At 45.1% G+C, this 27,313-nt stretch overlaps 2 protein-coding genes across 2 annotated transcripts in view; both read left to right on the top strand.

Moving 5' to 3' along the window:
• The window catches only part of LOC137904929 (histone-lysine N-methyltransferase 2C-like), a 48,500-nt gene extending 38,242 nt beyond the window's left edge, over positions 1 to 10,258 (top strand). The window contains exons 45-61 of the mRNA XM_068749146.1: positions 8 to 199; positions 834 to 995; positions 1,103 to 1,232; positions 1,391 to 1,538; positions 1,648 to 1,832; positions 1,939 to 2,075; positions 2,886 to 3,162; positions 3,690 to 3,829; positions 4,497 to 4,610; positions 4,700 to 5,804; positions 5,910 to 6,046; positions 6,135 to 6,277; positions 6,388 to 6,562; positions 6,674 to 6,790; positions 6,877 to 6,950; positions 8,246 to 8,354; positions 8,467 to 10,258. Of these exons, the coding sequence (XP_068605247.1) occupies positions 8 to 199; positions 834 to 995; positions 1,103 to 1,232; positions 1,391 to 1,538; positions 1,648 to 1,832; positions 1,939 to 2,075; positions 2,886 to 3,162; positions 3,690 to 3,829; positions 4,497 to 4,610; positions 4,700 to 5,804; positions 5,910 to 6,046; positions 6,135 to 6,277; positions 6,388 to 6,562; positions 6,674 to 6,790; positions 6,877 to 6,950; positions 8,246 to 8,354; positions 8,467 to 8,559 (3,438 nt within the window). The 3' untranslated portion in view covers positions 8,560 to 10,258. The remainder of the gene's footprint in view (positions 1 to 7; positions 200 to 833; positions 996 to 1,102; positions 1,233 to 1,390; positions 1,539 to 1,647; positions 1,833 to 1,938; positions 2,076 to 2,885; positions 3,163 to 3,689; positions 3,830 to 4,496; positions 4,611 to 4,699; positions 5,805 to 5,909; positions 6,047 to 6,134; positions 6,278 to 6,387; positions 6,563 to 6,673; positions 6,791 to 6,876; positions 6,951 to 8,245; positions 8,355 to 8,466) is intronic.
• Positions 10,259 to 11,331: 1,073 nt separating this feature from the next.
• On the top strand, positions 11,332 to 26,648 carry LOC137904928 (5'-AMP-activated protein kinase subunit gamma-1-like). Its single transcript, XM_068749145.1, has 16 exons — positions 11,332 to 11,415; positions 13,209 to 13,274; positions 14,498 to 14,759; positions 18,827 to 19,053; positions 20,527 to 20,578; positions 21,033 to 21,139; positions 21,580 to 21,661; positions 22,358 to 22,416; positions 22,493 to 22,538; positions 22,646 to 22,700; positions 22,818 to 22,944; positions 23,148 to 23,313; positions 23,414 to 23,451; positions 23,543 to 23,689; positions 23,773 to 23,866; positions 25,521 to 26,648. The coding sequence occupies exons 1-16, from the start codon at positions 11,332 to 11,334 to the stop codon at positions 25,550 to 25,552; spliced, it is 1,644 nt and encodes a 547-aa protein (XP_068605246.1). The 3' UTR covers positions 25,553 to 26,648.
• Positions 26,649 to 27,313: the final 665 nt, after the last annotated feature.

Raw genomic sequence — 27,313 nt, 5'->3', positions numbered from 1 at the left:
TCTCCAGGCGTACTCAGACGGCACCCTAGACTTTCCCGGGCTTTTGCTCCCTGAACAGGAGAAGAAGAAAGGCAGGAACAAGAGAGTTCAGAAAGGAGGGGAGAAACCTGCCTCTCGTTACAAGAAGAGGAAGAAGGAAGGCGACGAGAGACAATCGATGCACTCTGGCCCTGACGCTGTAATGACCCACATCAAGCAGGTACGATCGGGTTCATCGGTTGGTAAACTTGTGTGAACTTTGCTCCTAACAGAATTACATGGAGAACATGGGCTAGTGTTAAGCGACTGAGTTTTTAGAAAAGCGCTATATAAATAAAATGTATTATTATTATTATAGTAAAAAAGATTATAGCTTCAAATTTTGATTTGGTATCGCTAGCATTAACTATGACATCAGCAGACATCAGTTCAAGTTAGAGCTTGTTCAAGGTGTACAGCTCTTCCTGCCACTTTAACCCAGCCTGGTTCTATTGTTCTGGTTAAAAAATAGAAAAGGACCACAGTTCTGAAAATTGTGTGACGTTCAGGAGATTTGGCAACAATGGCTCTACTTCCTATTTCAGCAAATGCTTTTCTTTTAATGCAAAATTTCAGATTCAGATTTGCTGCTCTACACAGAGCTACTGCAGTACTTTATTGAAATTAACAAATGAGCAAAATGAATTACATTTATGCTGCAAATTATCATTCTGTCAAAAGACAAAAGATACATGAGTTTTCTTGTTTTTTTTTGTGTGTTTCATATATACGAGTTTGTATTGTGGTTTACTCTTCAATTAAATTTTCATACTTCTAATATTTTTTTGTGGTCCTGTGTTTCTCTCACATATCAGCTCTCCCTCCTGCCCCTCATGGAGCCACTTATCAGCGTGAACTTTGCCCACTTTGCCCCCTATGGCAGCGGTGAGCTCAACGGAGAGAACCTTCTCTCTGGTACGTTTGGCAGCGCTTCACTTGATGGCGTATCTGATTATTACTCCCAGCTGGCCTACAAGGTGAGATAAAAAATAAAAAAATCAACCTCATCAAGCTGCAACTGGGTGCGTTTTGGTGTTCCCTGCAGCATGGTTTGACGATGTTGAAATGGCTCTAATTCCCATAGCAGAGTAACTTGAGCAATCCACCCACGCCGCCTGCATCTCTTCCTCCAACCCCGCCGCCCGTGACCCGGCAGAAAATGATCAATGGATTTGCAACAACAGAGGAGCTGGCTAACAAAGCTGCTGCCATGGGTGAGCGTTCAGTGGTCGAACCTTATTGCCACAATCTTCCCTCACGGTATCATACTACCATAATCCTGAAACAAGTTCGAGAAAAATAAAATGATCTGGACTTTTTTCCATTATTATTGTATGCATTTCTAATAATATAGTGTTTCTGTGTTCCACAGTGTCAAAGGGTCTGGTTCCAAAGCCGCTGCACCTCCCATTTAGGAATGAGGAAGATCTCCTCGCCCGGGCCATTGCACAGGGACCTAAAACTGTGGACGTGCCAGCCTCCCTGCCGACTCCTCCTCACAACAACCAGGAGGAGCTCAGGTAACGGTTAAATAAACGTCATTGTTGTTATTTACATGAATGACCATGTTAGATTATATTTGGTCGCACAATCTTGACCGAGGCCTTTCTGCCTATAACATTTCAACAGTAATCGAGCACAAGAACCTTGTAAGGAGAGGGACACGCCGGACAGTTTCATTCCATCTTCATCTCCTGAGAGTGTGGTTGGCATGGAGATCAGTCGCTACCCAGACCTGTCTCTGGTGAAGAAAGAGCCTCTTTCCCCCTGCCTGTCTCCCATCCTTCCCATTCTTCCTGCCCCCGATGGAAAAGGTAAATGCACAAGTCCACGAAACATCAACATAAGCATGATAAAAACACAATTTAACTAACTTAATAACTTAATAATGTGTGTTGTGCCACTTTTTCCATCCTCTAGGGTCAGAAATTAAACTGCAGGATATAAAAACAGAGCCTTCTGCAATGTTCTTCAGCTCAGCCTTTGGCCCAATATCTGCTAACTCCAAGCAAGGCCTGGTGTCTGTAGCTATCACTCTGAGACCAGCAGCAGCAGAGGTAAGAAAGCTTACATTTATAAATTATAATTGAGAGGGAAATGGGTGAAATCTACCCGTTAATGCCTCAAATGGTGGCATTTGTATCATGCAATGCGCTAATTGCTCAGTAGGAACATTCACAGTCCTTCCAATGGACCAGACACTGAGAGCGGTTTGGGCTTCAGTTGTTCAAGGAAGTTTCCACGTGTGGAGGCGTTGGGAATTGAACCACCAACCTACTGATAAGTAGATGACTTGTAGTCAATTTGGATGCATGTTTCTATGTTTCCACGTCATTATAAAAGGTTTCTGATTTAGATCAGCGTGTCCCAATGGCAGCCACTCCAAAATACATGTTCCAATTAGTTGGCTCAAATGTTCTAGGGTTCGGATGTAGTTGTATTCCATTTATGTTTTTGATTAAGCCCGTACTTATTTTCTGTGTTATGACCTTGAATAGTTGAATTTAGCTGAGGCAGAAGCATTTTAACGCAAATCCTCACTAGGAATACCACTTGTTTGACAGAGTAAGAGTTTTATTATTGTCTTCTCAGATGCAGGATTTTCTAAATGCCAACATTTCCTCGACCCAGCTATCTTTTACATTTCTGCATTCTGTTTTTTCTCAAAAACAATGTTTGTCCTTGAAGTGACAACCACATACAAAGAAAAAGAAAAAAAAAACACCTACGTTATCCTCTGTTGTCCCTCAGGGTGTAAATATGTCACCTTGAAGATGAAATGTCAGTTTCACACATCACAAGATTCTTACATGTGTATCGCGTGAGCATAAAGCGTGTATAACATTATGTTTGTGTGTTTTATCCAGAACATCACAGGTGTGGTAGCTGCTATTTCAGATCTACTTTGTGTGAAGATCCCCAGCAGCTACGAGGTCAGCAGCAACCCAGACAGGGGGCCCCTGTCTATACTCGGTGGCCCAAGGTTTGGCCCTCATGGCATGGATCCTCGGCATTCAATGCTCTTCCGTGGACAGGGAGATAATGGAGGGCTTCAAGGACGGATGGGACAGATGAGGCCCAGTGGGATGCAGGCGATGATGCAGCAGCAGGCACATCATTTCCGTTTCCATCCCAACAGCCCAGGTGAGGGAATAAAACTAAATTATACAAGAGCATCACTGATCCCCCTGTAATGTAGCCGATAATCGAAATGTCATGTCTCATTTAAACTAAACATTATGACTTCCAGTGAAATGGAGCAATGCAATCACCATTTGCAATTCTTTATTTATCCTTTAAAGTCCATCTGAGCAACTTTAGCACAACGGTAAACATGCTAATCGACCGTTTTGGCATGCATTAAATTATTAGTCTGGGGCTGAGGGCTGAATATGTTCCCGGTGCTGACACACATCCTTATTGACTTAATAATTACTGAGTCATTTCTCTCAGCCAGTGAAAGAATCTGTTTAGAGCACTGCGGCGTACAAATTCTTCTTGGTATCAAACCATGACGAAGGGCTACTGAGCATTTTTAATGCAGAAATATTGGGATAAGAGAGTGGACACTTTGCCAAGATTCCACAGCCAGTTATCAATTATCCCGTTTCCTTTTTTTTTTAAATACTTAAAGTCGAGCATTTCTTTAAACTTTTTCTTTTTGACTGCAGGTGCTGCTGTGACTCGAGGGCCTGATGAGAAGATGCCTGCCGGCCCTGGATGTAGAGCTCAGTGGTGCTGTCACTGTAAAGTCGTTGTTCTGGGAAATGGGGTGCAAAAAACCATTAAAGATCTACCCGCTCACATGAAGGTACCAAATGAATTGGGTTTAAACCCAAGAAATGCCACCATGCTGAAAATATGCAGCTGGAACTTTTTTGATGCTGTGATTCCAGAGCAGAAAGCTACAGATGCTGTTGAGTTCAGTGGTGCATGTGCACTGAAGTATAAAGTACATGCATAAGTTTTTATCCTGCCTACGTCAGACTTCTAAGAATAACTGGGTTTGAATTGTCCGTGTTTAGCTTCATAATGGAATTTGATATTTCCTTTCTAGTTTTGTCTCATCTTGGAAGGTTTGGTTCGTTCTTGTCATTTTTGAGCCATCTTTCATGTATGCATGCAGAATGTGTTGCTAACGGTTAGCAACACACGTTAGCAGCCTATTGGAGCATCTTTAAAGCTCTAAGAAGGAGAGGACTCTACTGATTTTGAAATGTTCATAACCTCTTTGATAGAAAAAGTTACAGAATATTTATTTTTCTCCGTTATGTCCAAAGTCTTTGCAGTTTGGAAATACGGTCTGCATGTAGCCTATGACATCATACGTACTGTGTATTTTGTAAAATATTTTGCTCATTTCAATATTGCATTGACGGTTTGATGTTTATTTCTCCTCTTGACATTGTTCAAGCTTTGATGTAACGCTTCATTCCGTATTCAGACTATTAAGACTGTTGTTTTCATTCTCTTATCAGGAATCTGAAGGTCATTTAAAAGCTGTAGAACGCCTCGTCTTCTGCAGTCACAGCTGTTTCATTCTCTACTGCTCCTCATCGCCCATGCAGTTCAGAACAACCACAGAAGCAAGGGTCTGTACCCAGTTATATTAGAGGGGGGGGGGCATGGTTTTATAAAAAATAACATGCAGTTATTCATGGATCTGGTCTTATCTTTTCAGGAATCCATGTCCCTTCCCGCTGCCTCTGAGCAGTCGGACAGTCTCTTTAAAACTTTGCACCAGTACAGTAACAACATGTCATCGCTGGATGTTCATTGCTTGGCCCAGCTTCAGCCCAAGCAGTCTCCCCCCTCCACTCCTCCTATCCCTTTCCCCACATCAGGTGAGACAAAGTCTGATGCCCTCAAAGTGACTGTCAAGCTGAAGGCTCGGCCGAGGTCCCATGATGGCTGGCACCAGGGAAAGAGGCCGAAGGGCCTCCGATGGAGGAAGTGGTCGATCCAGGTGATGGTTCCGCCAAGAGGGAATTCCCAACTCCCAGATGAGGACAAGATTGATGAGCTCCTCACCAAACTCGGGGCCTCATTGCGCCCTCTCGCGTCTCTTAAAGACCAGAGGCGATGCTGCTTCTGCCACCAGTTTGGCGACGGGCCCACCGATGGCCCTGCCAGGCTTCTTAATCTGGACCTTGATGTGTGGGTCCATCTAAACTGCGCCCTGTGGTCGACCGAGGTGTACGAGACCCAGGCTGGAGCTCTAATCAACGTGGAGCTCGCACGCCGTCGCGGCCGAGCGGTACGCTGCGCCTACTGCCAGCAGACGGGGGCCACCAGCGGCTGCCACCGCCTGCGCTGTACCAATGTATACCACTTCACCTGCGCTCTGCAAGCCCAGTGCACCTTCTTCAAGGACAAGACCATGCTCTGCCATGCCCACAGGCCTCGGGGAACAGCAGGACATGCCCTTGAGCATGAGCTGCGGTGCTTCGCTGTCTTCCGGCGCGTCTACGTCCAAAGAGAAGAAGTCCGTCAGATCGCCACTGCCGTGCGGCGGCCCGAGTTGGGCTACACGTTCAGAGTCGGCAGCTTGGTTTCACACGCAATAGGCCAGCTAACCCCTCACCAAATGGCAGCCTTCCATTCCTCCACAACCATCTTTCCAGTTGGCTACGAGGCTTGCCGCATTTACTGGAGCATGCGCCATGGCAACCGTCGTTGTCGCTATGTCTGTTCTGTTGAGGACCGCGAGGGGCTGCCGGAGTTCACCATCAGAGTCGTTGAGCAGGGATACCAGGACCTGGTCCTGACTGACACCTCTCCGAAAGGTTTTCCTCTATGGATTATTTCAGGATAATAAGACTGTTCTATATTTTTACCTTTCTCGGTTTTCGGTTTTTAACGGTCAAATCTCCTTGTCTCCTTGTCATGAGGAGTGTGGGACAAGGTTCTTGGTCCTGTAGCTGAGAAGAGGACAGAATCGGCCACCCTAAAGCTCTTCCCTGTGTACCTGAAAGGAGAGGACTTGTTTGGACTGACAGTCTCTGCAGTTGCCAAAATAACTGAATCGGTTTGCACCTTTTTCTTTGGTTATTATTCTCAGGTTTAAGAATAGGACATTTTAACAAATGTATTATTTTTACTTGGATCTGTTTCAGCTCCCAGGAGTGGAAGCTTGCGAAAGGTACTCGTTCCGTTACGGACGCAATCCGCTTGTGGAGCTGCCTCTTGTGTTCAACCCAGCAGGCTGCGCCCGTGCCCAGCCCAAAACCTGCTCTCCCTTCACGTCTTTAGTTATAAGGTAACTTTTAGCGAAGCAGGCTTTATTGATTTTTGCAGCTCTGTTGTTTTGTACTTAGTATAGTTGTTGGGATTTTATTATTTGCATTCTTTCCCCCTTTCACCATAAAGGCCTCAACCGCAGGCCGTCTCAGGCAGCACAGCCAAGTCGAACCAGAATGTAACCCCAGGAGAAGGTGGCGCCCCCCATAGTAAACCTCCAGTAGTACACCACAGGTCTTCTCAGTACCGCTGGATGAAGAGTGAGTGGAGAGCAAATGTCTATCTGGGCCGCTCACACATTCAGGTAACAATTCTTTTAACATGTATTTCTCAGTTTTGACCAGGTTAGTTTGGCGTTAACAGATTGTGCATCCTGTGGAAGTAATGAAAAACTACGTGTGTAATGTGTCCACAGGGCCTGGGGTTGTTTGCTGCTAGAGACATAGAAAGACAAACGATGGTCATTGAGTACAACGGCACCGTCCTTCGAAACGAGGTGGCCATCAGGAAGGAGAAGGTCTACAGATCTCAGGTAGACATTTGTTGTTTGGGAGCTTTTGTGGGTAAAATGTTTCACATGTAAAGACCAAACGACTAAATTCCCCTTCTTTCTGACAGAACCGAGCCGTGTTCATGTTCCGCATCGACAGCGAACATGTTGTTGATGCCACTCGGACTGGAGGGCTCGCAAGGTACTGTGGGAGTCGTATTGTTTTATATATTACAGTATCAAAATCAGAGCATGTTATTTCCATGCATTTGACTTGTCTACAGTACTAAACATGACCCTGCATGTCTAGTACTGTGTAGTACTGTGTAGTACTGACCTGTTTCATGTATGATCAACATGGTTTGTCTTTTGTTTTAATGAGACTGTTGCTGGAGATTTGTAGTAATACCTTGACATACGAGTATAATTCATTTCAGGACGGAGCTCGTAACTCAAATCACTCTGTAGAATAACTGAAAACAATTTAATCTGTTCCGCCCGTTTCAAAATCCTCAAATCAACGCTAATAACAATGGAAAAAACGTTAATTGTTATATAGACGCACACATACATATAAAATGATATAATAGATAATATACAGATAGTCTATCAAGATAGACGACAGGGACTAACAGCGTTGTGACGTGTTGAAGAGGAAGGGAGGGGGCGGGGGGATAATTTTACACGTACATTACTGTATTGGTAAAGTTGTTCATTGGGTTCATTTAAAAAAAAAAAGCTGCTGACTTGGCTTGTGCAGACACAGTTTCTGTTGCTACACTTCCTTCCTGGGCGCTCGTCATCGCTTGTTGCTGCGGAGCTCCGTTGCGTTTCGTGTCTTTTCCTGCACACATTACACAAATTAAACAATCCCAACTTGGTTTGTCCGATTGCTGTCACATATTCAAATACAGAATTGCCATGACGGTATGCATACAGGACAAGTATCCATGGAAACACAGTTTGCAGTCTTGGCATTTCATTCACTGGGCCAACTATCTATTTGTTGCTGTTGTTGAGTGTGATAATTTAGATGAAGTATTTCTTATTGGCGGTTTACTCCATAGTAAAGTACACAGCGAGATCTGTTTCCTTGATTATTATTTTACCACGGCTTTGCTCCCGTTGCATTCTTCTACTTCGTGCATGATAAAAGGTGTCTTGTTTCTTTTAGGTGTAATGTCACAGGAAGTGTCTCTCTCTACCGGAGATAACATTCTCTATCATAAGGACATGCTTTAATCAACTGATCATCTTGCATAGTCCTGCAAGAACGGTGCTGCTGTTCAATAGAGATCGTATCCAATATGTATTTATTCTGCCGTCTCAGACTGTAAACCCCATCTGTCGGTTTTTCTTAATGAATCCAATAATTAGTTGTGGAACTGATTCCAATTTAGAAACCGGTTCTCCTTCCCCAGTCCCAAACTATGATAATGTAAATAAAAACATTTATGTTTTGGGACGTGATTTAAGTGTCTCTTTATTTATTTCCAGATACGTCAACCACTCTTGTAACCCTAACTGCGCTGCTGAAGTGGTCACATTCGAAAGGGGCTACAAAATCATCATCAGCTGTGTGCGTAGAATAGAAAAAGGAGAGGAGGTGGGCTTTTTATTTTTATTTTTTTACCTGATTGAACTTCTTACTTGTGTAATTACATGAATGTGTTATATGTGATGCTCAGAAATGATTGGTTACCCCTCTCTTTTATCAGCTGTGTTTCGACTACCAGTTTGACACTGTGGAGGGTCGGCGCAAGACTGCTTGCCACTGCGGAACTCACCAATGCAGGAAGTGGATAAACTGAGGATGACAAAAACAACACATTTTAAAACGCATTCCTAGCTTACAGCGTGCGGAGGCTGCATTCTCTGCACAGAGGCTTCACACTAGGGGCATTTTACGAACGAGCAGAGGGGGCCCCCCCGAGCCCCCGTAGTGGAGAGCAGATTAAACGTTTCAGTTCATCAAAATCAAAAGGAAACAGAAAGGTGGAGGAAAGGAACACAGTAGCAAGGATGCGACTTGTGCCATGTTGTGGGAGGCTCCTGGTATGCGACGCCTCCGTCCGTATGTGTGTGCGTGTTTGGTGTACGTGGGGGTGCGGAATCCACCAGCGAATGAGAAAGCACTGTGCAGGGTGTGGCCTTATTGCTTACTAAGGGCAGGCCCTTTTGTTTCATACTGTCATAATGTATATCGTATAAATGTCGACATCACTGAATGAGGAATGTACAGCAATGAATACTGCGAAGGGAATATTAACTTGCACTAAAAATAAAAAAAATAAAATAAACAAAAAACACACACACATAAAAAATATTTGATTCCATGAGTCAGTTTTATCATAGTTCTCCGTCATGTGATTTGTGTGGAATTTGAGAGGTTTTGTATTTATTACCGAGTGAATGAATTTTATTCTCAAAATGACGAGATGGAGTTGAGAAGGGTAGATCGCTGTTGATTTTGAAGAATGAGGAAGACATGCTGTTACTTTTGTATAAATGTACATAAAGAAAACTATAGGAATAACCGACCAAATACTACCTTAACCTTCTTGATGTTTGGGTGTTTTTAAAATTGTTTTTGTTCTGTTTGTCATTGAAATTTATTTAAGATGGGACGTTATTTCAGTTTGAGAGTATATATTATTGATTATTCTGTACAGAATTTGTAATATAACCACAATAATTCACAAAGTATTTTTGTTGTATTAAAAGTAAAGTATTGTAGCGTAGTGTTTTGTGACTTACACATGCTTTGACCACTCAAAAAGAAATATTTTTCTTGACTAACATAACAAGTTACAGAATAGATAAATAAGAAAAACCCTCTTCAAATAGAAAGAGATGTTTGCTGTTAATCAGGTTTGGATTTAAAGAACTGTGAATTAGGTTTTGAAACCCAAAAACAACTTTTTAACTTTTTAACACAAATGGCAACAATGGCCTGTATTTACCTGTTTTCTGTTTTTACAATGCTTTTAAAAAAGAAAAGTGCAAACGTCTGATATCGTGAGTTAGACGAACCTGTGTGTGACGGAATCGTGTAGGTTCTACTTTTTTGGACGGATAGGATTCTCCTTAATCAGAAATATTTCTTATTGACACTTCACAAAGTCACATGCTTAGAAACAGAAGAATTTTTGCGTGCACAATTTCAAGTCGACTGTAAACAATTTTGGAAACAGTCTCAGAACTTGTAATGTATATGGCATGTATTTTTTTAACTTTCCGAAGACTCGATTGTATATATTTTCTCAATGAATGGTTGTAACAAAATTGTTCCTTGGATATTTTTCTTCTCTTGTATGATATTCCATCATCCTGCCAGTGTCTTTGTGCTACAATTTCTTGGTCGTGTAGTCAGATTTTGTTATATTCCTTTTTTTCCCTTCTCTTTTTTCCCCCTTTGAAAATGCCTTTTGAAGTGTACAGATTATGAGGTTTGGAGTTTGTGGAATTGAATTTAGAAGCATTTACAAAAATAAACTATTTTACATGTTAGCCAGTTGTGTATGAGACTTTAATAATTACACACTTTAAATGGATACATGTGACAAAATAAAACTAAGAAATGTAACATTGGTGGTTAAAAAAATGCTGTTTAACTCTTTGAGTGCCATTCACGTCTAAGGCCATTTTTTCTAACCCAAACATTCACTGCCAACCCTTACATGGAAATCTGCCTCTCTTGTCTTCAACACTTTTTGTTCCTGATGAACCTACCAAATGATTGATCTTTCATTTGGTAGGTTTGGTATGTGCATAGTCATAGTAAACAATATTCTGTGGGGCTTGGAAAATCAGGACAAATGCGTGAAAACGGGAGCCACACGGGAGATATAGCTGAGCTGAAAATGACTGGCACTCAATAAGTTAACAATCTTTCTAAGAAATCCTATATTAGGATATAACAGTGAATCAGTTACTCATTTTATGTATTAGAGGGATAATTTTACCTAATTGAATTTGTTTTTTCCAAATTCAGAACTGTTTATTGTGTTTTTTTAGGGGGGGGGGGGGGGGCATATTTTGAAATGGCCACAATTCCTTGATCCGGCATTCCTTATTGGAATAAGCAACACGATAAAAATACAAAAAAAAACCTCTGCAAGAAAACATCTGGGTCAGCATTAACTTGATCAATAAAAAAACTTGTAGCTTGTTGAACGAGGAAGATGACGTCATCTGGAGGTCATGTCAGTCCACCCGGAGGAGGATTACTGCTGTGATAAATACACACATTGCTCAACGTAATCTACAAATGTAGTTTAAATATAAAATAAAACGTGTATTTATTTATACCAGAGCGCTCGGTTTGTTGTTGTTTCCTGGTGACAGGCGGGCGGAAACGCGGGACGCGACACGTTTCGTAGGGGGGGGCACCGGGCCAGCTGCGCCTGTAAACAACAGGCGGCCGTGGGTCTCGAACACGCGTGGCCTGCCGACTTCCTGGCGGACGAGGCTGTCGTAGTGAGTCGACTGGGCGGATGAGGCGGAGGCGGAGGCGGCTGCAGTTCGAGCTGTCCTTCGTTAACCGACGCGCCGCCTTCTATTTGCTGGCGTGCAGGAAAGCCATGGGAAGCACGGTGATGGATTCCCTCAAGGACGGCTCGAAGAAAATGCCGAAGAAGAGGAAGGGTCTGCGGATTAACATGCCGGTGAGTCGGTCGGGCAGCCACGAGTTTGGGCTCGAACTGTCATCTTCTAACGCCCCGGTTTCGTTTTAGCCCTTGTTGTTGTTGACGTCCTCCCCCGACACCTGCTTCTGTTAGCCGCCACAGAATACGTGTCATTAGCGTTTTATTATTGCTTTGAATCTATTTCACTTCGCTGTTTGATCCAACAACGCACAATTTAGATCATGAAACGTCCCCAGAATGTCCAGATAAAGAGACTTTGAATTGCTGATTATAAAGTTTTGGACTCATTTTGAGCACTGCTCCAAATCGAACAGGAAACTATCGACGATCTGCAGCAACAATTCATCTAATCCAGTTTCAAACATGCAACTCTCGATTTATTTTGGTCACAAACACTGAGAGACTTTAAGAAAAGATGCTGTTGCTGTAGGGAGGCTAATGCGATTGATCAATCTCAGCAGTTAATGCCTGTGATTGTTTCTCTTCGGTTGCCAAGCCAACCACGACCCTGGAGACTGAATGATATATTTTTTTTAATCTTCAAGTATTATGTGTTTTTGTTTGTTTTGCCATATGTGGTAAAATAAAAAATAAAAAAACATGTTGCCATGGCTCCCAGGTGAGGTGTGTGATTTAGTTAAACTCAATAATTTGTCCTTTTTTTAGAAAATGTTTCGGTTGGAAAATAACCTGGCAGAAGTTGAGTGGAACTTGTCTTTTCCGTTTTTACGCTGCACTGCAGCTGCATAGGCTGGAAAAAAATCCCTTCTCCTGAAGGAAGCAACCGTGCAAATACAAAACAGTTTTTTTTTTGTGGTCACTGTTCCAGCACTGGAATTTTGGAGCTTTCCAATAACAAAATAACTTCCACTGGGAATAAACACAGTTCCATAAAAGGTGTTGGAACAATTTCCCAAGGTCTCTTAATTATGTCTACTTTAAGGTATGCAGGATTTCCAAAAAGCACAATGTGCACACCTTCAATAACCCCCCCCCCCCCCTATTATCATCCCAGATCTGCGCTCTGCCTGTTTTTGCTCGCCTGTTTATCCACCAGATATCCCAAAAAAGCTGACAACGGATTTCAATGAGATTCTATGTAGGAGTGGACACTGGGCCAGGAAAAAGCAGATACAAGTTTGAGGCATCAGCACTTCGTGAGGCTCCACTACTAAACACTCTGGAGCCAGATCTGCAAAATAATCCAGAATTGTAAAAAATAATAATAATAAAAATACAAATATATATTTGGATGGGACGGTATGATTTTGCTTTTGCGTGCTCTGGAAACTATTTTCAGATGACTCCAGTTTTATTGACAGTGGCGTTCTGAGCGCTATCTGTCCTTGATAGAATTGTGCTGTGTTTAAGGCATTTGTTGGGGGTCGACTAATAAAGGGGGGGCTGTTTGTTCATCTTCTGTATTTGACGAGCCAGGAATGCGACTCTACAGTCTGTCTTGTTTTACTGCACCTTTGAACGGTGTTGTTATAGCCGACTCTGTTGCAGCATGCTTAGCATCATCTGTGGAATTTAAAGCCCAACCCTGCATACGCAGAATGGTTGTTATGTGTTGCAATTCCTTGCAGCGTTTGTCGCCATTGCTTCCTTCTTCTTTTCTTTTGGACGGACAAAAGCCTCAGAAAAAAGGTCAGACTGTTTCCCTCTGGCTGAAAATGACAAAAACAACAATGTGTCCAAAATATGTGTGAAAGACGGCTGATGATGTCTAAAAAAAAAAGGGAAGGCATGCGTGTAACCTGTAATGTTTTTGTTCTTCCACGTCGCTCATGTTTTCATTTTCTGTGCAGAACTTTGGCGTGTTTTCTTCCTCACAAGTGGAGACGGGAAGCTCGACGAGACGTTGCTTTAACACGGTACAAAAATATATTATTGGGATGCGTTTTATATTTTTGCACCTGTTGTTGTGTTTTTAAAATATTTGTTTTTCCAAGCTATTTTTCTCAAGATGATGTATTTTGACTCTTTGGCTCCTCATTTGTTTATATGTAGATTCTGGAGACAAAATATCACACAAGGCCGTCGTTCCTGTCCTGTAACCTTGCACTGTGTCCCAGGCATCGCAGGATCACAGACAGGAAATTGATTTCTTTAAGAGAAATCCGCCTCGGTCTGCTGTAGTCTAATTTTTACAACACCCGGTGGCTGTTCACATTCCTTTGCAAAGCCATTGCACAATGACCAAGGGAGAGTTATTGGCAAATAAGCTGGTGGGTGTGTGCTCTCGTTCCCTCAGATGCAGCAGAGGATTGGTTTAAACTCAAATGTGCACATCTAGCGGGGCCCACCTTGGGCAAATAGCTTCCTGAAGCCTCAAGGAGTCCAGACAGAACAGTTCATCCTTTTCTGATTAGAACCAGAAGTTCTGCTGGTGCATTTTTCTTTCCCATCGTGCAACAGCAGTTATTTCCCATCATATCATCATGCAGCTTATCCGTTTTGCTCAGACCGGTTATTATGTCGGCGTTTAACTACAACAGCGCTGCCTTGTTTTCTCGTAAATACTACCTCTAAGCTGCAGATCATTGCCTGTCACGAAGCTTTGCTGTAATCAGAGCCCACAAATGGTTAAAAAAAAAGAGTTACTGGCACATCCAGGAGGAGCTAGCGGAGGGAGGAGGCGCTCCCTCCCTTTCTGCAGCTAGGTTGGATGCCATCTCGCAGGTCTGTCTGCAAAATGAATAGCGAGGGATTCCTCGGCTTGTTTACGTGCAAGTGACCTCGCAAAAAGCAGATTTCTAAGTACAATAAGAATTATTCTCAGTGTTTTTTTAAAGTGGGAGCAGTACTGATGATCAAATGGAACACGACCGTGCGTTACCAGCTGCTCGTACTGAGCGTGAGATCAGTCAGAAGGATGCTCTGCGCAGCAGCAGGAGAGAAGCGCCGCGGTCGATTTGTCAAAAAAGCTGCAGTGACAATAACATTCCCACAAAAGGTTCAATCGGAAGCTCTCACTTCCTCATTATGTGCAGAGTTCTGCAGCCTCTGTGTAACAGTGTGTGTGTGTGTGTGTGTGTGGGGGGGTACTCACTGAAATTTCACCCAAACATTTCTCTCTCTTCCTGCTGTCCCTCAGGGAGAGCGCCGAGCCCATTCAGACAGCGCTACGACAGAAACGATGACGAGGAGCCCGGACCTCCTGCCGAGGTGTCCGCAGTCTGCTCCGGTTCAAGTCACGACCGGCTCCGATTCACCCAGAACCTTGTTCCCCTATCCCTCCGGTCAGAACTCCCCCTCCCCCTCCCCCTCCCCCCATCGCCTGAGCTTCAGCGGCATCTTCCGGTCCTCGTCCAGCTCCTCGCCTACGAGCATCAAAATCTTCTCCAGGAGCAGGAGAGGTGAGCCGGACACGCTGACACGTGCACCCGCTCGCGATGGCCGCTCGAGGCCTGCTGTCGGCGTGGCGACGCGGACCAGTGCGGCTGTCGGCTTGTTCAAACGAGTCTCCCAAGGAAGCAGGGAAATATGCGAAGCTTCACAGTGTCTTCAGATATATTTTTTTTGTTCGTGACCGAACTGAGGCGAAAACGTGTCGAGCGGCGTTTCCTGAGCTCCACGCGTTGAGGGTAGAAATAGAAAGCCTTTATTGTCATTGCATAGCAGATGTACAACGAAAATCTTTTGCTGCAGTTTATAGTTTGGCGTTTCATTGCTGGACGTCCGGATCAACATTTACAATGTCAAAAGTGACTCATTGGCACTGGGAAAACTGGTACCGGCAGTCAGTCCAGTCTGAGGAAGACTATGAGGAGCAGGCGCTCGTGTCCTCGTGTCCTCGTGCGTTTGGACAACTGTTTATTATAAAAGCCAGGCGGTTCTACAAGGAAGCTGGAAGCGGCTTCAAAGGACGCGACGATGACTCGTATGTTTTTGACTTTTACCCGTTCTGCTGTTTCCTCATCAGAGAGTCAGTTTGGCGGCGGCTCGTGGAATAGTTCCGCCCCGGCCGGCCGTCCGGCCCGAGTCGGCGTGCTCCGTTTCCGCACCGACTGCCAACATGCCCGTTCTCATGCCAGCCGCTCAGCATTTCCAGGGGATGTGTTTTTTTTTTTTTTAGACATTGCAGCTTCTCAGTTTGCTTCCTGACTAATGACGTGTGGCTTTCGAATGGTTTGGGACCGAGCGATTAACGTCAACAAAAGGATGCTCGTTCACGGATGCCGTGCAGAGACGGGGCGGACATGTTGTCTCCGTTTTAGTCAGTGGGATGTTTTTTTTTTTTTGTTTTTTTTGTAGACGCCCTGCTTTTCGCCACAAGGGTGCGCTGCCTGCAAGGCCTCGCCTGGTGGAAGATGAGAATTATATAATCACTTTGGTTTAATATTAGCGCTGCAGAATTCAGTGAGCTTTTTGAACATGTCTGCTACACGTAGCATGTGAGGCGTTTACTTTTGAGTTCATTTGCTCCGCTCTCATTCCCGTCGGCTCTAAATGCGTCCTCCTATCTGGACTTCGTCAGTCTCTCCCTACTGAAGGCAGCCCGCGGCGCCTTCATACCCTTATCTGGAAGTGACCAGACTCTCAGTGCCTCCTCACACAACCGTGTATTTAATCTCCCTGTTGCTGTTTTGTGCTCTACGTTGTCTGTAAATAAAAGAACGGGGCGCTTTTCGACTCGCCAGAGTGGGTTTCATGGCCTCGGCAGTCTTTGAGGTCCGCCCCGATGAAGGTCAAAGACGGCTGACCCCACAAGTAACGGAAGGGCAGGCTACCATTCCAAAGACCCCCCCCCCCCCCCCCCCCCCCTTCTGTCTTTAAAGGATGTTTATATCAGACACCTTCTGATCTTCCTAATTACTATTGTGTGAAGAGCGAGAGAGACAGATGTGCTGACTGTACTCTGTGGGAGATGGAATGGGGGGGTGGGGTGGGGTGGGGTGGGGGGGGGGGGGGGGTTGCCTTCACAGACTGGCCTCCTTTTACAGGCTGCTGGCGTGCGTGCTATATTAAAGAGACGCCACCCACAGCTGCACCTGACGATTTACAGTGCTGACACCGGCGCAGAGGGGGGGGCAAAGGCACTTCAGTCCAAGCTTGTCTTTGCATCACTCGTGGAGGGGGGGGGGGGGCATTTTTCAACTTGAAGCCGTGTGGAATTTACCGCTTTCACTCTCCACGACTTTCCGTCCTGCTGCAGAAACCGGTTTCCTGAACTTCAACTACGTGGAATAGCAAAAAAAAGTCAAATGTGTGAACAAATATCTTTCCTCTGTCGTTGAAAGGGACCGGTTTTCTTTTCAAATACAGATGACGATCTTTGTCTTTGAAGACTGAGCGGCGTCAAAGACGGACTCTTCTGCGGACTCTGATTCGGACGCACTCTTTAACTTCACAACTTCGGATGGAGTGACTCTCTCTCAGGACAGCCTTTGAGATATCTGCGCTGCTGCTCGCGATGCGGTCGGACATGGTCAAATTAAAGTTTTGAACCGACAACCCGCCGCATCCCATGAAGAGGTTTGGCAGCTTCCGGCGGAGCAAGAAGCGAAAGGAGCCAGACGGGCTCGGAGGGAGTCATCAATCTGAGACGCCATGTCTGCCCGGTAATGTGCTGCGTCCTTCTCCCGCCCCGTAGCCCCTTCAATCGATTCCACGGAGCTGGAGGACGCAGCTCAGTCGTTTTTGATGACATTATATTCTGGAAAACTGCAAATTAGTGTCTTCTAAACTCCACTTTGTCTACGTTAGTGTTGAGGTTTATCACGCTGGGGTTTGTCAGGTTTGTTTAACTCCGTCGCAGAGAGAGAGTGTGTGTGTGAGAGAGAGATAGATATGCTGGCACAGCGTCAGATTCAATGTCCCGTCGGTCCCGCACCCTAAAAGAGTCACTTCAGATCAGCTGCTCCTTTATTTTAACGAAGACTGACCAGAAGAGATTAAGCCGAATCAGCCCGAGTTGACCCGCCTCTTTGTCTGTGCGTGATATTCGTGACATTAGGTGTAAGTTAACGCTGCTGCATGAAGCCCTAGGGTGCTCTGGGTTCAGCTCCGGTGACGGCGCCTGATTTAGAGCCGGTCGCACCTCAGTGGAGGAGACGATGGGAGCGGCGTCCTGCCGTGATGCTGCACAACATCGTGTGTGTGTACGGCGCAGCGCAGTGCACGGCTCGCATGCAGGACTCCAGCATGAAAGATGAATGCTCAGGCTTTAGCTTTGTGTTTCAGAGCAGAGATGTTCACCGTGTGATTATTTAATTTGTATTTAAATGCGATGGAACCACCGCTGCAGCTCATCTCCGCTTTATATTTCCTGGAAGTAATTGTTCGTTGGTTTAAAGACTATTTTGTTTGATACGGGGGTGCATCTAGTTTGACTGCAGCATTGAATTAGACTGGAAACTCTCATGGCACTCAAAAAGATCATGTTGGGAGTCTTACCGAGAACGATTCAATTTTGATTATGATCCAAAAGAGATCCTGGATTCTGGATCACTTTGAAATCTTTTGTTAACATCGCATTTAATGGAACTTTAAAATGTCTTCCTCAATATCTCAGTTGATTATTGATCGATGTTTATTAAATTTGACACAGTCATGTCGGGTGGGGACCTCTATGTTTATATATGTATATAGTACAATATGCATCCAGTCATAAAGGGGTCCGATATGCACTAAATGCTAAATGTCTTATTACAGTTTAACATTTAGCATTTAGCATCCACTGCAGATTGTCCTCAATTCAGACAGTTGCATAAAGTAAAATGGGACTACTTTTCTCCATTTCCTGTTTTCCCTGTGGCATCTAGCTGCCCCCCCCCCCCCCCCCCCCTGTGAAGAGGGCTCCCAGCCCTGCTGTTATCTCCTCCTGAGGAATGTGCCGCAGCAGCGAGGCTAAAATAAGAAAGCCACACGGCGGAAGCAGGGTGCACCAAAGAGGGCCGGGGCATGCCAGCCGAATGTCAAGAGATAGTCGGACACGGCAAAGACATTCACTCCGCACACGGTTGCGTCATCTTAGGAGAAAAGGGATTTAAATTCCCTTTGTGAAGATATTCATGCTGCAGAGGAAATTTAAACTGATTTTAACTGATTTTGGAGTCCATAAATCGACGTTAAACGTTGTTCACGTCCTCATTCTGGATCAGACCCAGAAGACATTTTGCATGACGGTGCAAATCAGACCCCTTCATGACTGTGATTTTTGGTCAGTGAATCGACTTCGATTAACATTTACTTTTCATGGTTGGTGAATAAAGATACCAAGAACAATTTAGAACCTTTTGATGACGATCCCCACTCCGTCTTTGTGCCTTTGCGGTCGTTATCGAAGCGAACGCAAACTTTTATCGGCTTCTCTCAGCTTGGTTCTGTAGCTGCCTGAGGGGTGTTTGTATACGTGCCTGACTGTTAATCCCGTGTTATGGTATCTAACGCAGAGCTTCTGTTTAATTCACTGCCACTTCAGGGCTCAGCACGCCACCCACCACCCCGACTCAGTCATCCAACCAACCCGTGTTCCCCCAGGAGGCGCAGACGACCAGACGCAGCCCCGAACACCTGGAGCCCAGCTCCCGACCCCGCCTGCTTTCTGCGCCGCTGGACACAGGACGGCGCCCCAGCTTCCCTTCAGCTAGACCCCCACCCCCGATCCCCTCCTCGGCACCGGTGCCACCGTTCTCTACCTCGCAACAAGTGAGTCATGCCATTTAAAGTTTAAAACCATCCGCTTATAAAAAAAAAAAGATCAGCCTGTTTGTTCCCTTTGGGATGGTTCGGTTATTGCCTACAAAAATAAAAACAAGACTGTTGCTATGGCTCCGTCAGATCGATGCAAGGTCACATTTTGTCTGGCGGAGATATTGTCTGAAGCTTCATGCTGGGCGGAGGGTGTGACCGCACCGCAGGCACCGCCGAGATAAGGGTTCTATTAAGGCAACGGTTATCATAGTGCGTTTAATCTAGAGTCACGCTGAGAGATGTTTTTAATGAATCATCATCTGGTCTGCCCCGACTCAGGGATTCAGTCCAGGTGATCTGGTCTGCCCCGACTCAGGGATTCGGTCCAGGTGATCTGGTCTGCCCCGACTCAGGGATTCAGTCCAGGTGATCTGGTCTGCCCCGACTCAGGGATTCGGTCCAGGTGATCTGGTCTGCCCCGACTCAGGGATTCAGTCCAGGTGATCTGGTCTGCCCCGACTCAGGGATTCAGTCCAGGTGATCTGGTCTGCCCCGACTCAGGGATTCAGTCCAGGTGATCTGGTCTGCCCCGACTCAGGGATTCAGTCCAGGTGATCTGGTCTGCCCCGACTCAGGGATTCAGTCCAGGTGATCTGGTCTGCCCCGACTCAGGGATTCAGTCCAGGTGATCTGGTCTGCCCCGACTCAGGGATTCAGTCCAGGGGAGGATGAATCAATATTTCATCAACGGCATTCTACAGCCTGCTGTGAACACACTTGCAAATCAGGAACCAAAATAAATCATTTATCAACAAGCGAGCTTTGGGGCGTGTAAACGTAAACGCAGCATATTTCATGTTGATCCTTAACATGGGAGGGGACGCTCATCAGCATGTGTTCATGCTGCTGCTGCCAGTGTCAATAAAGTTGTTTTTGCTGATGACGTCACTCTTTAACTCTGAGGATGTGACGAGGCTTCCCCGAGTTTCTTGCTGCTAAGCAACGTAAGGGATTTCCTAATATGGTGAAGCCCCGCTCCAGGCGCGTGTCCCCATCGTGCGGCGCTTCCGGGCTTTTCTCCACGCTTTCACGTGAGCGTGTTTTTTTTTCCCGTGGTGTGTGTCGCTCGGTAGATTTTAACCGTAACAATGAGCTCGACCGGTTACCGGTAATTGTAGCGGGGTGACGTCACTTATCTCGCGTCCGGTGGCTGTTTGAGAGAGAACCAGTTTCCCCGACTGCAAGCGAATGCATCAGGACTGTTCCACTCCGAGCTTCGGGAGGGGTGTGCGTGTGGTCTAATAATAATGTCCCACGGCGCGGGGCTTGTATCGCGTTATCCCGTGTATATTTAGCGGATCTTGGAGGAGGAGCTTTGTGTGTCGCGCGACGTGTTTTTTCCACGCATGGTTGTTTTTTTTGCGCACCGCTGCTCCACGCTGCTGCTGCGCAGCTCGACCGTAAACGTGCGCGTTTCTCCCCACGCAGGTCTGCGGTCTGGTCGAAGGTATGCTGGAGAAACTTGAACTTGATGATGACGGTGAGTTTTCACCACGACGCGATCACTAATTCACATGAACTCCACTGAATCATGACGTCACAGGTATCCCAGCTGCGTCATATACAGGGGGGGGGGCGGCATGTCTTTGAAATCCGACTATCCCTTTAAAGGCGACTGTTTCTAACCATTATTTGCGTTCGTAAACATTTGTTGCTGTTCTAGCAATGGAATTGAAATTAAAATTAATGAAATGCATTGATGAAGTTGTAACGCCATAAAAAAACACTAATCTGCAGTTCCTTCTAGTACTTGTACCCATTTGTGTTTCTTTTCGCTGTTGTGCTGCCTGCATCTGATACGGCGCTTTGATTACTCCTGAAACGGAGCAGTGAAGTGGCCGTGAGCGGTCCCTGCCCATAACGGAGTGTTCTGTCCCCTGAGAGAGATGTCTCCATCCTCTAAAAAGTATTTCCCTGCTCTTGTCTTCCTACAGCTGCTGAACCCGAGAGTGATATTTACATGCGCTTTATGAAATCCCACAAGTGCTACGACATCGTGCCCACGAGTTCCAAGCTGGTCGTGTTCGACACGGCGCTCCAAGTCAGTACGGCGACAAAATAAATCCTCTCTATTCGCCTGCAGACAAACTTTGCCTGCAGAGCCAGAAGACTTTCGGCCGCGGTTAATGTTTGATAGAATGAAAGCTCTCGGTTGGTGGAATTTGCCATAAAGCGGTTAAACAGTAATCGCAAATGCCTTTGATGTGTAGATCTTCAACCGCAAAATCCACTGAAGCGCAGAGTTAAAAAGCCCTTGTGTAAAGGAAAGAGGGGGGAAAAAAACTAAATAAATCGTGACACCAACACGGAGCGATCCAGAGGTCGGAGTACGCTCATTAAAATCCATCACTTTTCAAATCCACGTTTGGATTTGAAATTTATTTCTGCAAATAGTTTTCCTCGGTCGACGACAGTGATTTAATTTTTATCACCGCTGAATCAAATTATGATTTTTATTTTCCGTTTGTTTTGCTCGGCAAGGTCAAGAAAGCGTTCTTTGCCTTGGTGGCGAACGGCGTTCGAGCTGCTCCGCTGTGGGACACGGAGAAGCAAAGCTTTGTGGGTAAGAACCTCCGAAACCAAACGCCAATTGTCTTTATGGCTTTTGAATGTTTTTCTTCTGAGATAGGAAAATAATAATTGTGGTTTTTTTATAGAATGTATGAAGAGTAAGTTGTCATGGAAACTGGAGTTGGCCTTTAGAGTTTGGCCAATAAGATGTAAAGATGTTTAGATCTTATTCTAAGTCTTTAGAATAAATAAAAAAGCACCCCTCCCTGGAGCGCTTTGATGAGATCGCAGCTTTCCGTCTCCGTATTTTTAGTCCGATCGTTTTTGTTGAGATGCAGCGTGTCCTTCCTGCACCGGCAGGAGCAAGAATCCATCATCCCAGCTGCCATTAACCAAGAAGCACGACGACTCCCGTGTATCGATCTGTCCTCAAAGACAGCCGAGATGACGTTTGATTTAAAAATATATATATATATATATACGTGTGTGTGTGTGTGTGTATATATGTGTATATATATATACACACACACAGCTTGTGTGGAAGCCAAAATGAGTGTGGGTTATGTTGTTGTGCTTTTTATAATCTTTGGACTTTAGTGCAAGTCATTCTGTGATGAATAATGAATTCAGTGAGCGGATCGGGGGGGGGGGGGGGCAGTGATGTATTGTTTGGACCACACCCTTACGCGCTGTCTCTTCACCCTCCCTGTGTGTAGATTCTCCCGTCTCATGGTCTGTTTCCTTACAGGAATGCTGACCATCACAGATTTCATCATCATTCTGCACCGATACTACAAGTCACCGATGGTAGGTCCGCTTCTCGGGGTTTGCGAGCCATTTGAATCCGCCTGTTCTCAAAGGCTCCTCCTTTTTTATATTTCAGGTACAAATTTACGAATTGGAGGAACATAAGCTGGAGACGTGGCGAGGTCGGCGACATCATCGTCATGTGTTTGAAAGCATGTATAAATTAAATTAAGATTGTAGCGCCGCCCTGCAGGTGGAATATGAGGTGTTTGTGTTTTTCCTAATGCAGAGGTTTACCTCCCGACTGCGTTCAAACCTCTGGTCAACATATCGCCTGATGCGAGGTGCGTTGTCCGGCCATGAATAATGCACCGTTTCTGTTCTCGCACATTCGCGCGTACGTCTGTAGATCCCGTCACGCTTCTCGTAACCCCCCCCCTGGACATTGTGTTGTGTTGCAGCCTGTTTGACGCCGTCTACACCCTCATCAAAAACAAAATTCACCGCCTGCCTGTCATTGACCCCGTCACAGGGAATGCACTTTACATCCTCACGCACAAGAGGATTCTCAAGTTCCTCCAGCTTTTTGTGAGTCCAACGTGATCTCCATCAGTCTGTCTGTGCGGCGTCCCTTTGTCTCTTGTCTGCTGCCACCTAGTGGACAACGTGGACGTTGTTGAAATGTCACAAGGGAAGTGGGTGGATCCCTCTGAACCTATCCCTGCCGTGTGTGTGTGTGTGTGTGTGTGTGTGTGTGTGTGTGTGTGTGTGTGTGTGTGTGCGCTCTCCAGACATGTGAAATGCCAAAGCCAGCTTTCATGAAGCAGACTCTGGGCGAGCTGCGTATCGGTACGTACCGCGACATCGCTTTCATCCACCCGGACACGCCCATCATAAAAGCACTCAACATCTTTGTGGAGAGACGAGTGTCTGCCCTTCCTGTGGTAGATGAGTCTGGTGAGATCATACGTTTCTATAGTAACTGTCTGGTAATAAAGGTGATCATTATACTCATAAAGCCGTGTTATTAAAACTGAATTTCTTCGATCACTTGCAGGCAAAGTTGTGGATATTTACTCCAAGTTTGACGTGATCGTAAGTCGCCATTTCTGACGAGGCTAAATATCGAATGTTGGATTTATTGTTTGTACATTTTCAAACGATTCTTCATCTGGAATGCGTGTAGAACTTGGCTGCCGAGAAGACGTACAACAACCTGGACATCACGGTGACGCAGGCGCTGAAGCATCGCTCGCAGTACTTCGAAGGCGTCATGAAGTGCCACAAGATGGAAACGATGGAGACCATTGTCGACAGAATAGTCAAAGCTGAAGTGAGATTACGGTGTGTGTGTGGAATGTAGTTACCGGCAGATGCATTTATGACCTGGATTTGTGCGTCTTCATTTTACCCAAGGTGCACCGGCTGGTGGTGGTGGACGAATGCTCCAGCATCGAGGGCATCGTCTCCCTGTCGGACATCCTTCAGGCTCTGGTCCTCAGCCCTGCAGGTATAAACGCTCAGCGTCGCTAGCCTCAGCTCCCCTTCTGTCCCCGGAGACCCGAGTTCCCTCACCACCCAGCCCGCTTAGCTCTGTCCTGGGTAGGAAACGCACCTGTTCTCTGCTCCTGGTTGGTTGTGGCCTGTCGCTTCCTGTAAGGAGGAATGGCGCTTGGCTTGGCGTCCTGCTTGTCCCGCTGAATGCTGCAGTGTTTTATGGACGTCTAGGTCGGGATGAAGAGGCTCTTGATTTGAATCCCTCTGTGCAGCATGCGTCGGTCGCCGGTGATGCTGGGAAAAGCAAACTTTAATCGGTTTATTTCGCTCGATGTTAAGAGGTGTTTGGAAATTCTTACCATGTAACCAGCCTGTGTTTTTGTTACGTTTGATTGGCTGTACCTTTTAGATATTGCACTAATATGTAGTGGCGTTTCTCTGATGCCCGTCTCTGTTCACGTTTATTAATAGAGCAGCAATTCCCGACTTTATAGGGAGGCATTTAAAACATAGTTCCGATTGAAAACCAAATAAAATGCAAAACTCCCGTTGTCAGCAACAGTTTGAATCCCAAATGTTAGGCTCCAGTTCAAACTGGGCCGTCGCCCGTCCTGAGCGGGAGGTTTGCATATTAAAAATTCTGCTGTGTCTGCGTTTTTTGCCCGCGGCAGGCTCTTTGATGTGAACGTGTTTTGCGCCGATGCGCCCAAAAATCCTTAACAAATACGCATGTGATTTTAAGGCTTTAATTTAGTTGTGTTCAATCCTTTAGATCGGATGTGAGGGGGAAACGGGGAGGCACGAGCCTTTTGCATTAATTCCATGTTTTCATACATTTAAAACGACCTCGGCGTTGAGAATCTAACCAGACGACTGCGGCGGAAGTCTGACGGCGCAGGGGACCCTGAAGGATTTGGACTTGTTAGCCTGTCATGCTCGAATGTCGCTTGAAGGTCGAAATCAGAACATGTGGACTGGCAGAGCTGGGTGTTGAAATTCCCATTTTCAAATAAGGGGGGGTGGGGGGGGGGGGCAGACTGTGCTCCAATTATTGGGATTCCACCTCCCAGGGTAAATCTCCTCTGGTGCTGAAGCAGTCTGTCCCAGCTTAGCTCTTTACTGGGACTGGACGGCGTCTGTTATTCAATACACAAGAATATATTTTCACATTTCAAAAATCTTTTTCATATTCCGTATATGCTGTATATGTATTTTATATACCGGTAACACATTTACCTTGCCAGGTTTGAGCGAGGCGTGCAGCTTCTCCTGCCCTGGTTCTGATTTTCTGGCACAAGGCCAATAAATAACAGTAATTATTGTGCGCAATTCGACCGTTCATTAATCATTCTGCACCGCACCAGACTCCGGATTAGGCCATTAACAAATGCGTGTAGGTTGGTTCGGTTGTGGCGGCTTGCACAGTATATTTATCGATACCAGCAAATGGTTGAGCGCTTTGCTTTTATAGTGATTCTGCAAAGTAGATCCCTGTCATGTGACACGCAAATATGATTGTATCGCTGACAGATCTTACAGTAAAATAGTTTTAATAACTCTAAAGTGTCTTTAGCCCTATTGTGTGCAGATCACTAGCCTGCTCTGATTTCTGCAGAAAAGCCTTTCAACTCTCTTCTTCTCCTCCTCCTCCTCCTCCTCCTCCACAGATGCCTGTAAGGAGGAGAACCTGGCGGAGTGAGAGGAGGAAGCAGTGGAGTAAAATAAAAATGCTTTGAGGTTGAGGTGGGGAGCGTGAGGCTGAGCGGTCAGTCGGAAGGTCCCAGAGACGCCTGCAATGGATGCACTATAGAAACCAAAGAGCTAGAATGAAGTTCCTGCACTGAGGGATCGACCACTGGTTGGATAAACCGAGAAACACACACACACACACACGCTCGTATGCAGAGGTGTATTATGATCACCAGCCGTGGAGAAAGTGGGACTGTGGACAAATGCGTGGGGGCTTCAGAGTTTGGATTGCTATTGATTGTGCTGCTGTCATCAGGCGACTTTTAGTCACAATTATTTGTGGATACTTTCATGTCATCACCTGAAGGAAATCTGTTTTTGTTTGTTTCTGCCCACTATTTGGTATGAAAGAGTGATTAACGTTCTCAGATCACACTTCCTGTTTAGTACCCAAGTTGCACTCCACCTATATGGCAATTTGATTACCGTGATGAAATAAAGCCGTTTTCAGTGCCAGTACGGGAAGCATACATGATGTGTATTGGTGCCTTCGTTCATGTCCTTTGACTCAATATTGTCAAATGAGTGATTTATTTTAGGGGGTTTTTAATTATGAATTTTTAAATGGTTGGCAAATTTTGCCCTCATTTCATATTTGGCTTCATCTCTTTCTTTCTTTTTTACTTTAGAACCTAAACAAACTATTAAATTACTGATTCAGATTCGCATCGATTCTTTACAAGACCGGAAAATGTTTATTGAATGTTCAGATGAACTTCTGTACATTGAATTTCAGTTGAGATGCTTCAGATAGCGTGTCGCTCGCAGAAATGCTAAATGGGCAGGACTCATCTCCACCTGAGTGTGTACATAGGATCGTTCTCAGAACGCGTCACAAAGCTTTATTTTTATGAATGGTTTACCATGCTTAGAGACTGCAGGTTTAATGTTATTTTTGTAAATAGATTTGTGGCAATATGTCTTGCTCAAAGAGGCTATATCAGATCAATGTACTGTAAATGTGCACGCATGAGAAACGACACTTCAGCAGTGTGAATGTTCTTTCTTTTACTTTTTTCTGGCTGCAGAAAAATAAATGGACACTGAATGTATTAAAAGCTGTTTGTTTTTCTCTTGGCTGGTCCAGCCAGCTTCTAATGGTTTAGTACTTCCTGGTTCGGTCTGACACGCCCCACCACCGACCAATCACATGGCTTCCCAAACCCCTTAGGTTTGTCACTGGTAACGGTGACTCATGATCAATAGATTGTATTTTACTTCTTAAACTAGTTTGACCTTTCATACATTTAAAACAATGATTTTAGAGATATTTAATAGACATATCAAGTTAAAATAGCTTCTTTTTTTTAATCAGCAGTGTTTGTCCATTGTGGTTTGAAACTAAACACAAAGGATTATTCGTTTCTGATGAGAGTAAGAGTAATTAGATTTTTGTATGTGGTGCCACTTTTTAATTCCCAACTGTGAAACGCATATTAAAATTAATTTTTTGCCGGATCTGAATTTTGTGCAAAATTCGGTGATTTTTCAAGTATGTTCAGGGGGGTAAAATTCCTGTTTAAAGGTCCCATATTATGAAAAACTCACTTTTCCCATGTTTCTATACTATTATGGTGAGTTTGGGTCCTTATCAACCCGAAAACGGCAAAATAAACCATCCAGTCAATCCTTCATAGTTTGCGTAGGTCTGTGATCACCTACTGAAAAGCGTCTGGAAGAAATCTCTCCCGGCTTGACGTCAAGTGGGGGA

This window comes from Brachionichthys hirsutus, chromosome 15 (assembly GCF_040956055.1).
Source record: "Brachionichthys hirsutus isolate HB-005 chromosome 15, CSIRO-AGI_Bhir_v1, whole genome shotgun sequence".
NCBI lineage: Eukaryota > Metazoa > Chordata > Actinopteri > Lophiiformes > Brachionichthyidae > Brachionichthys > Brachionichthys hirsutus.
This window is presented reverse-complemented; position numbering and strand designations above follow the sequence as displayed.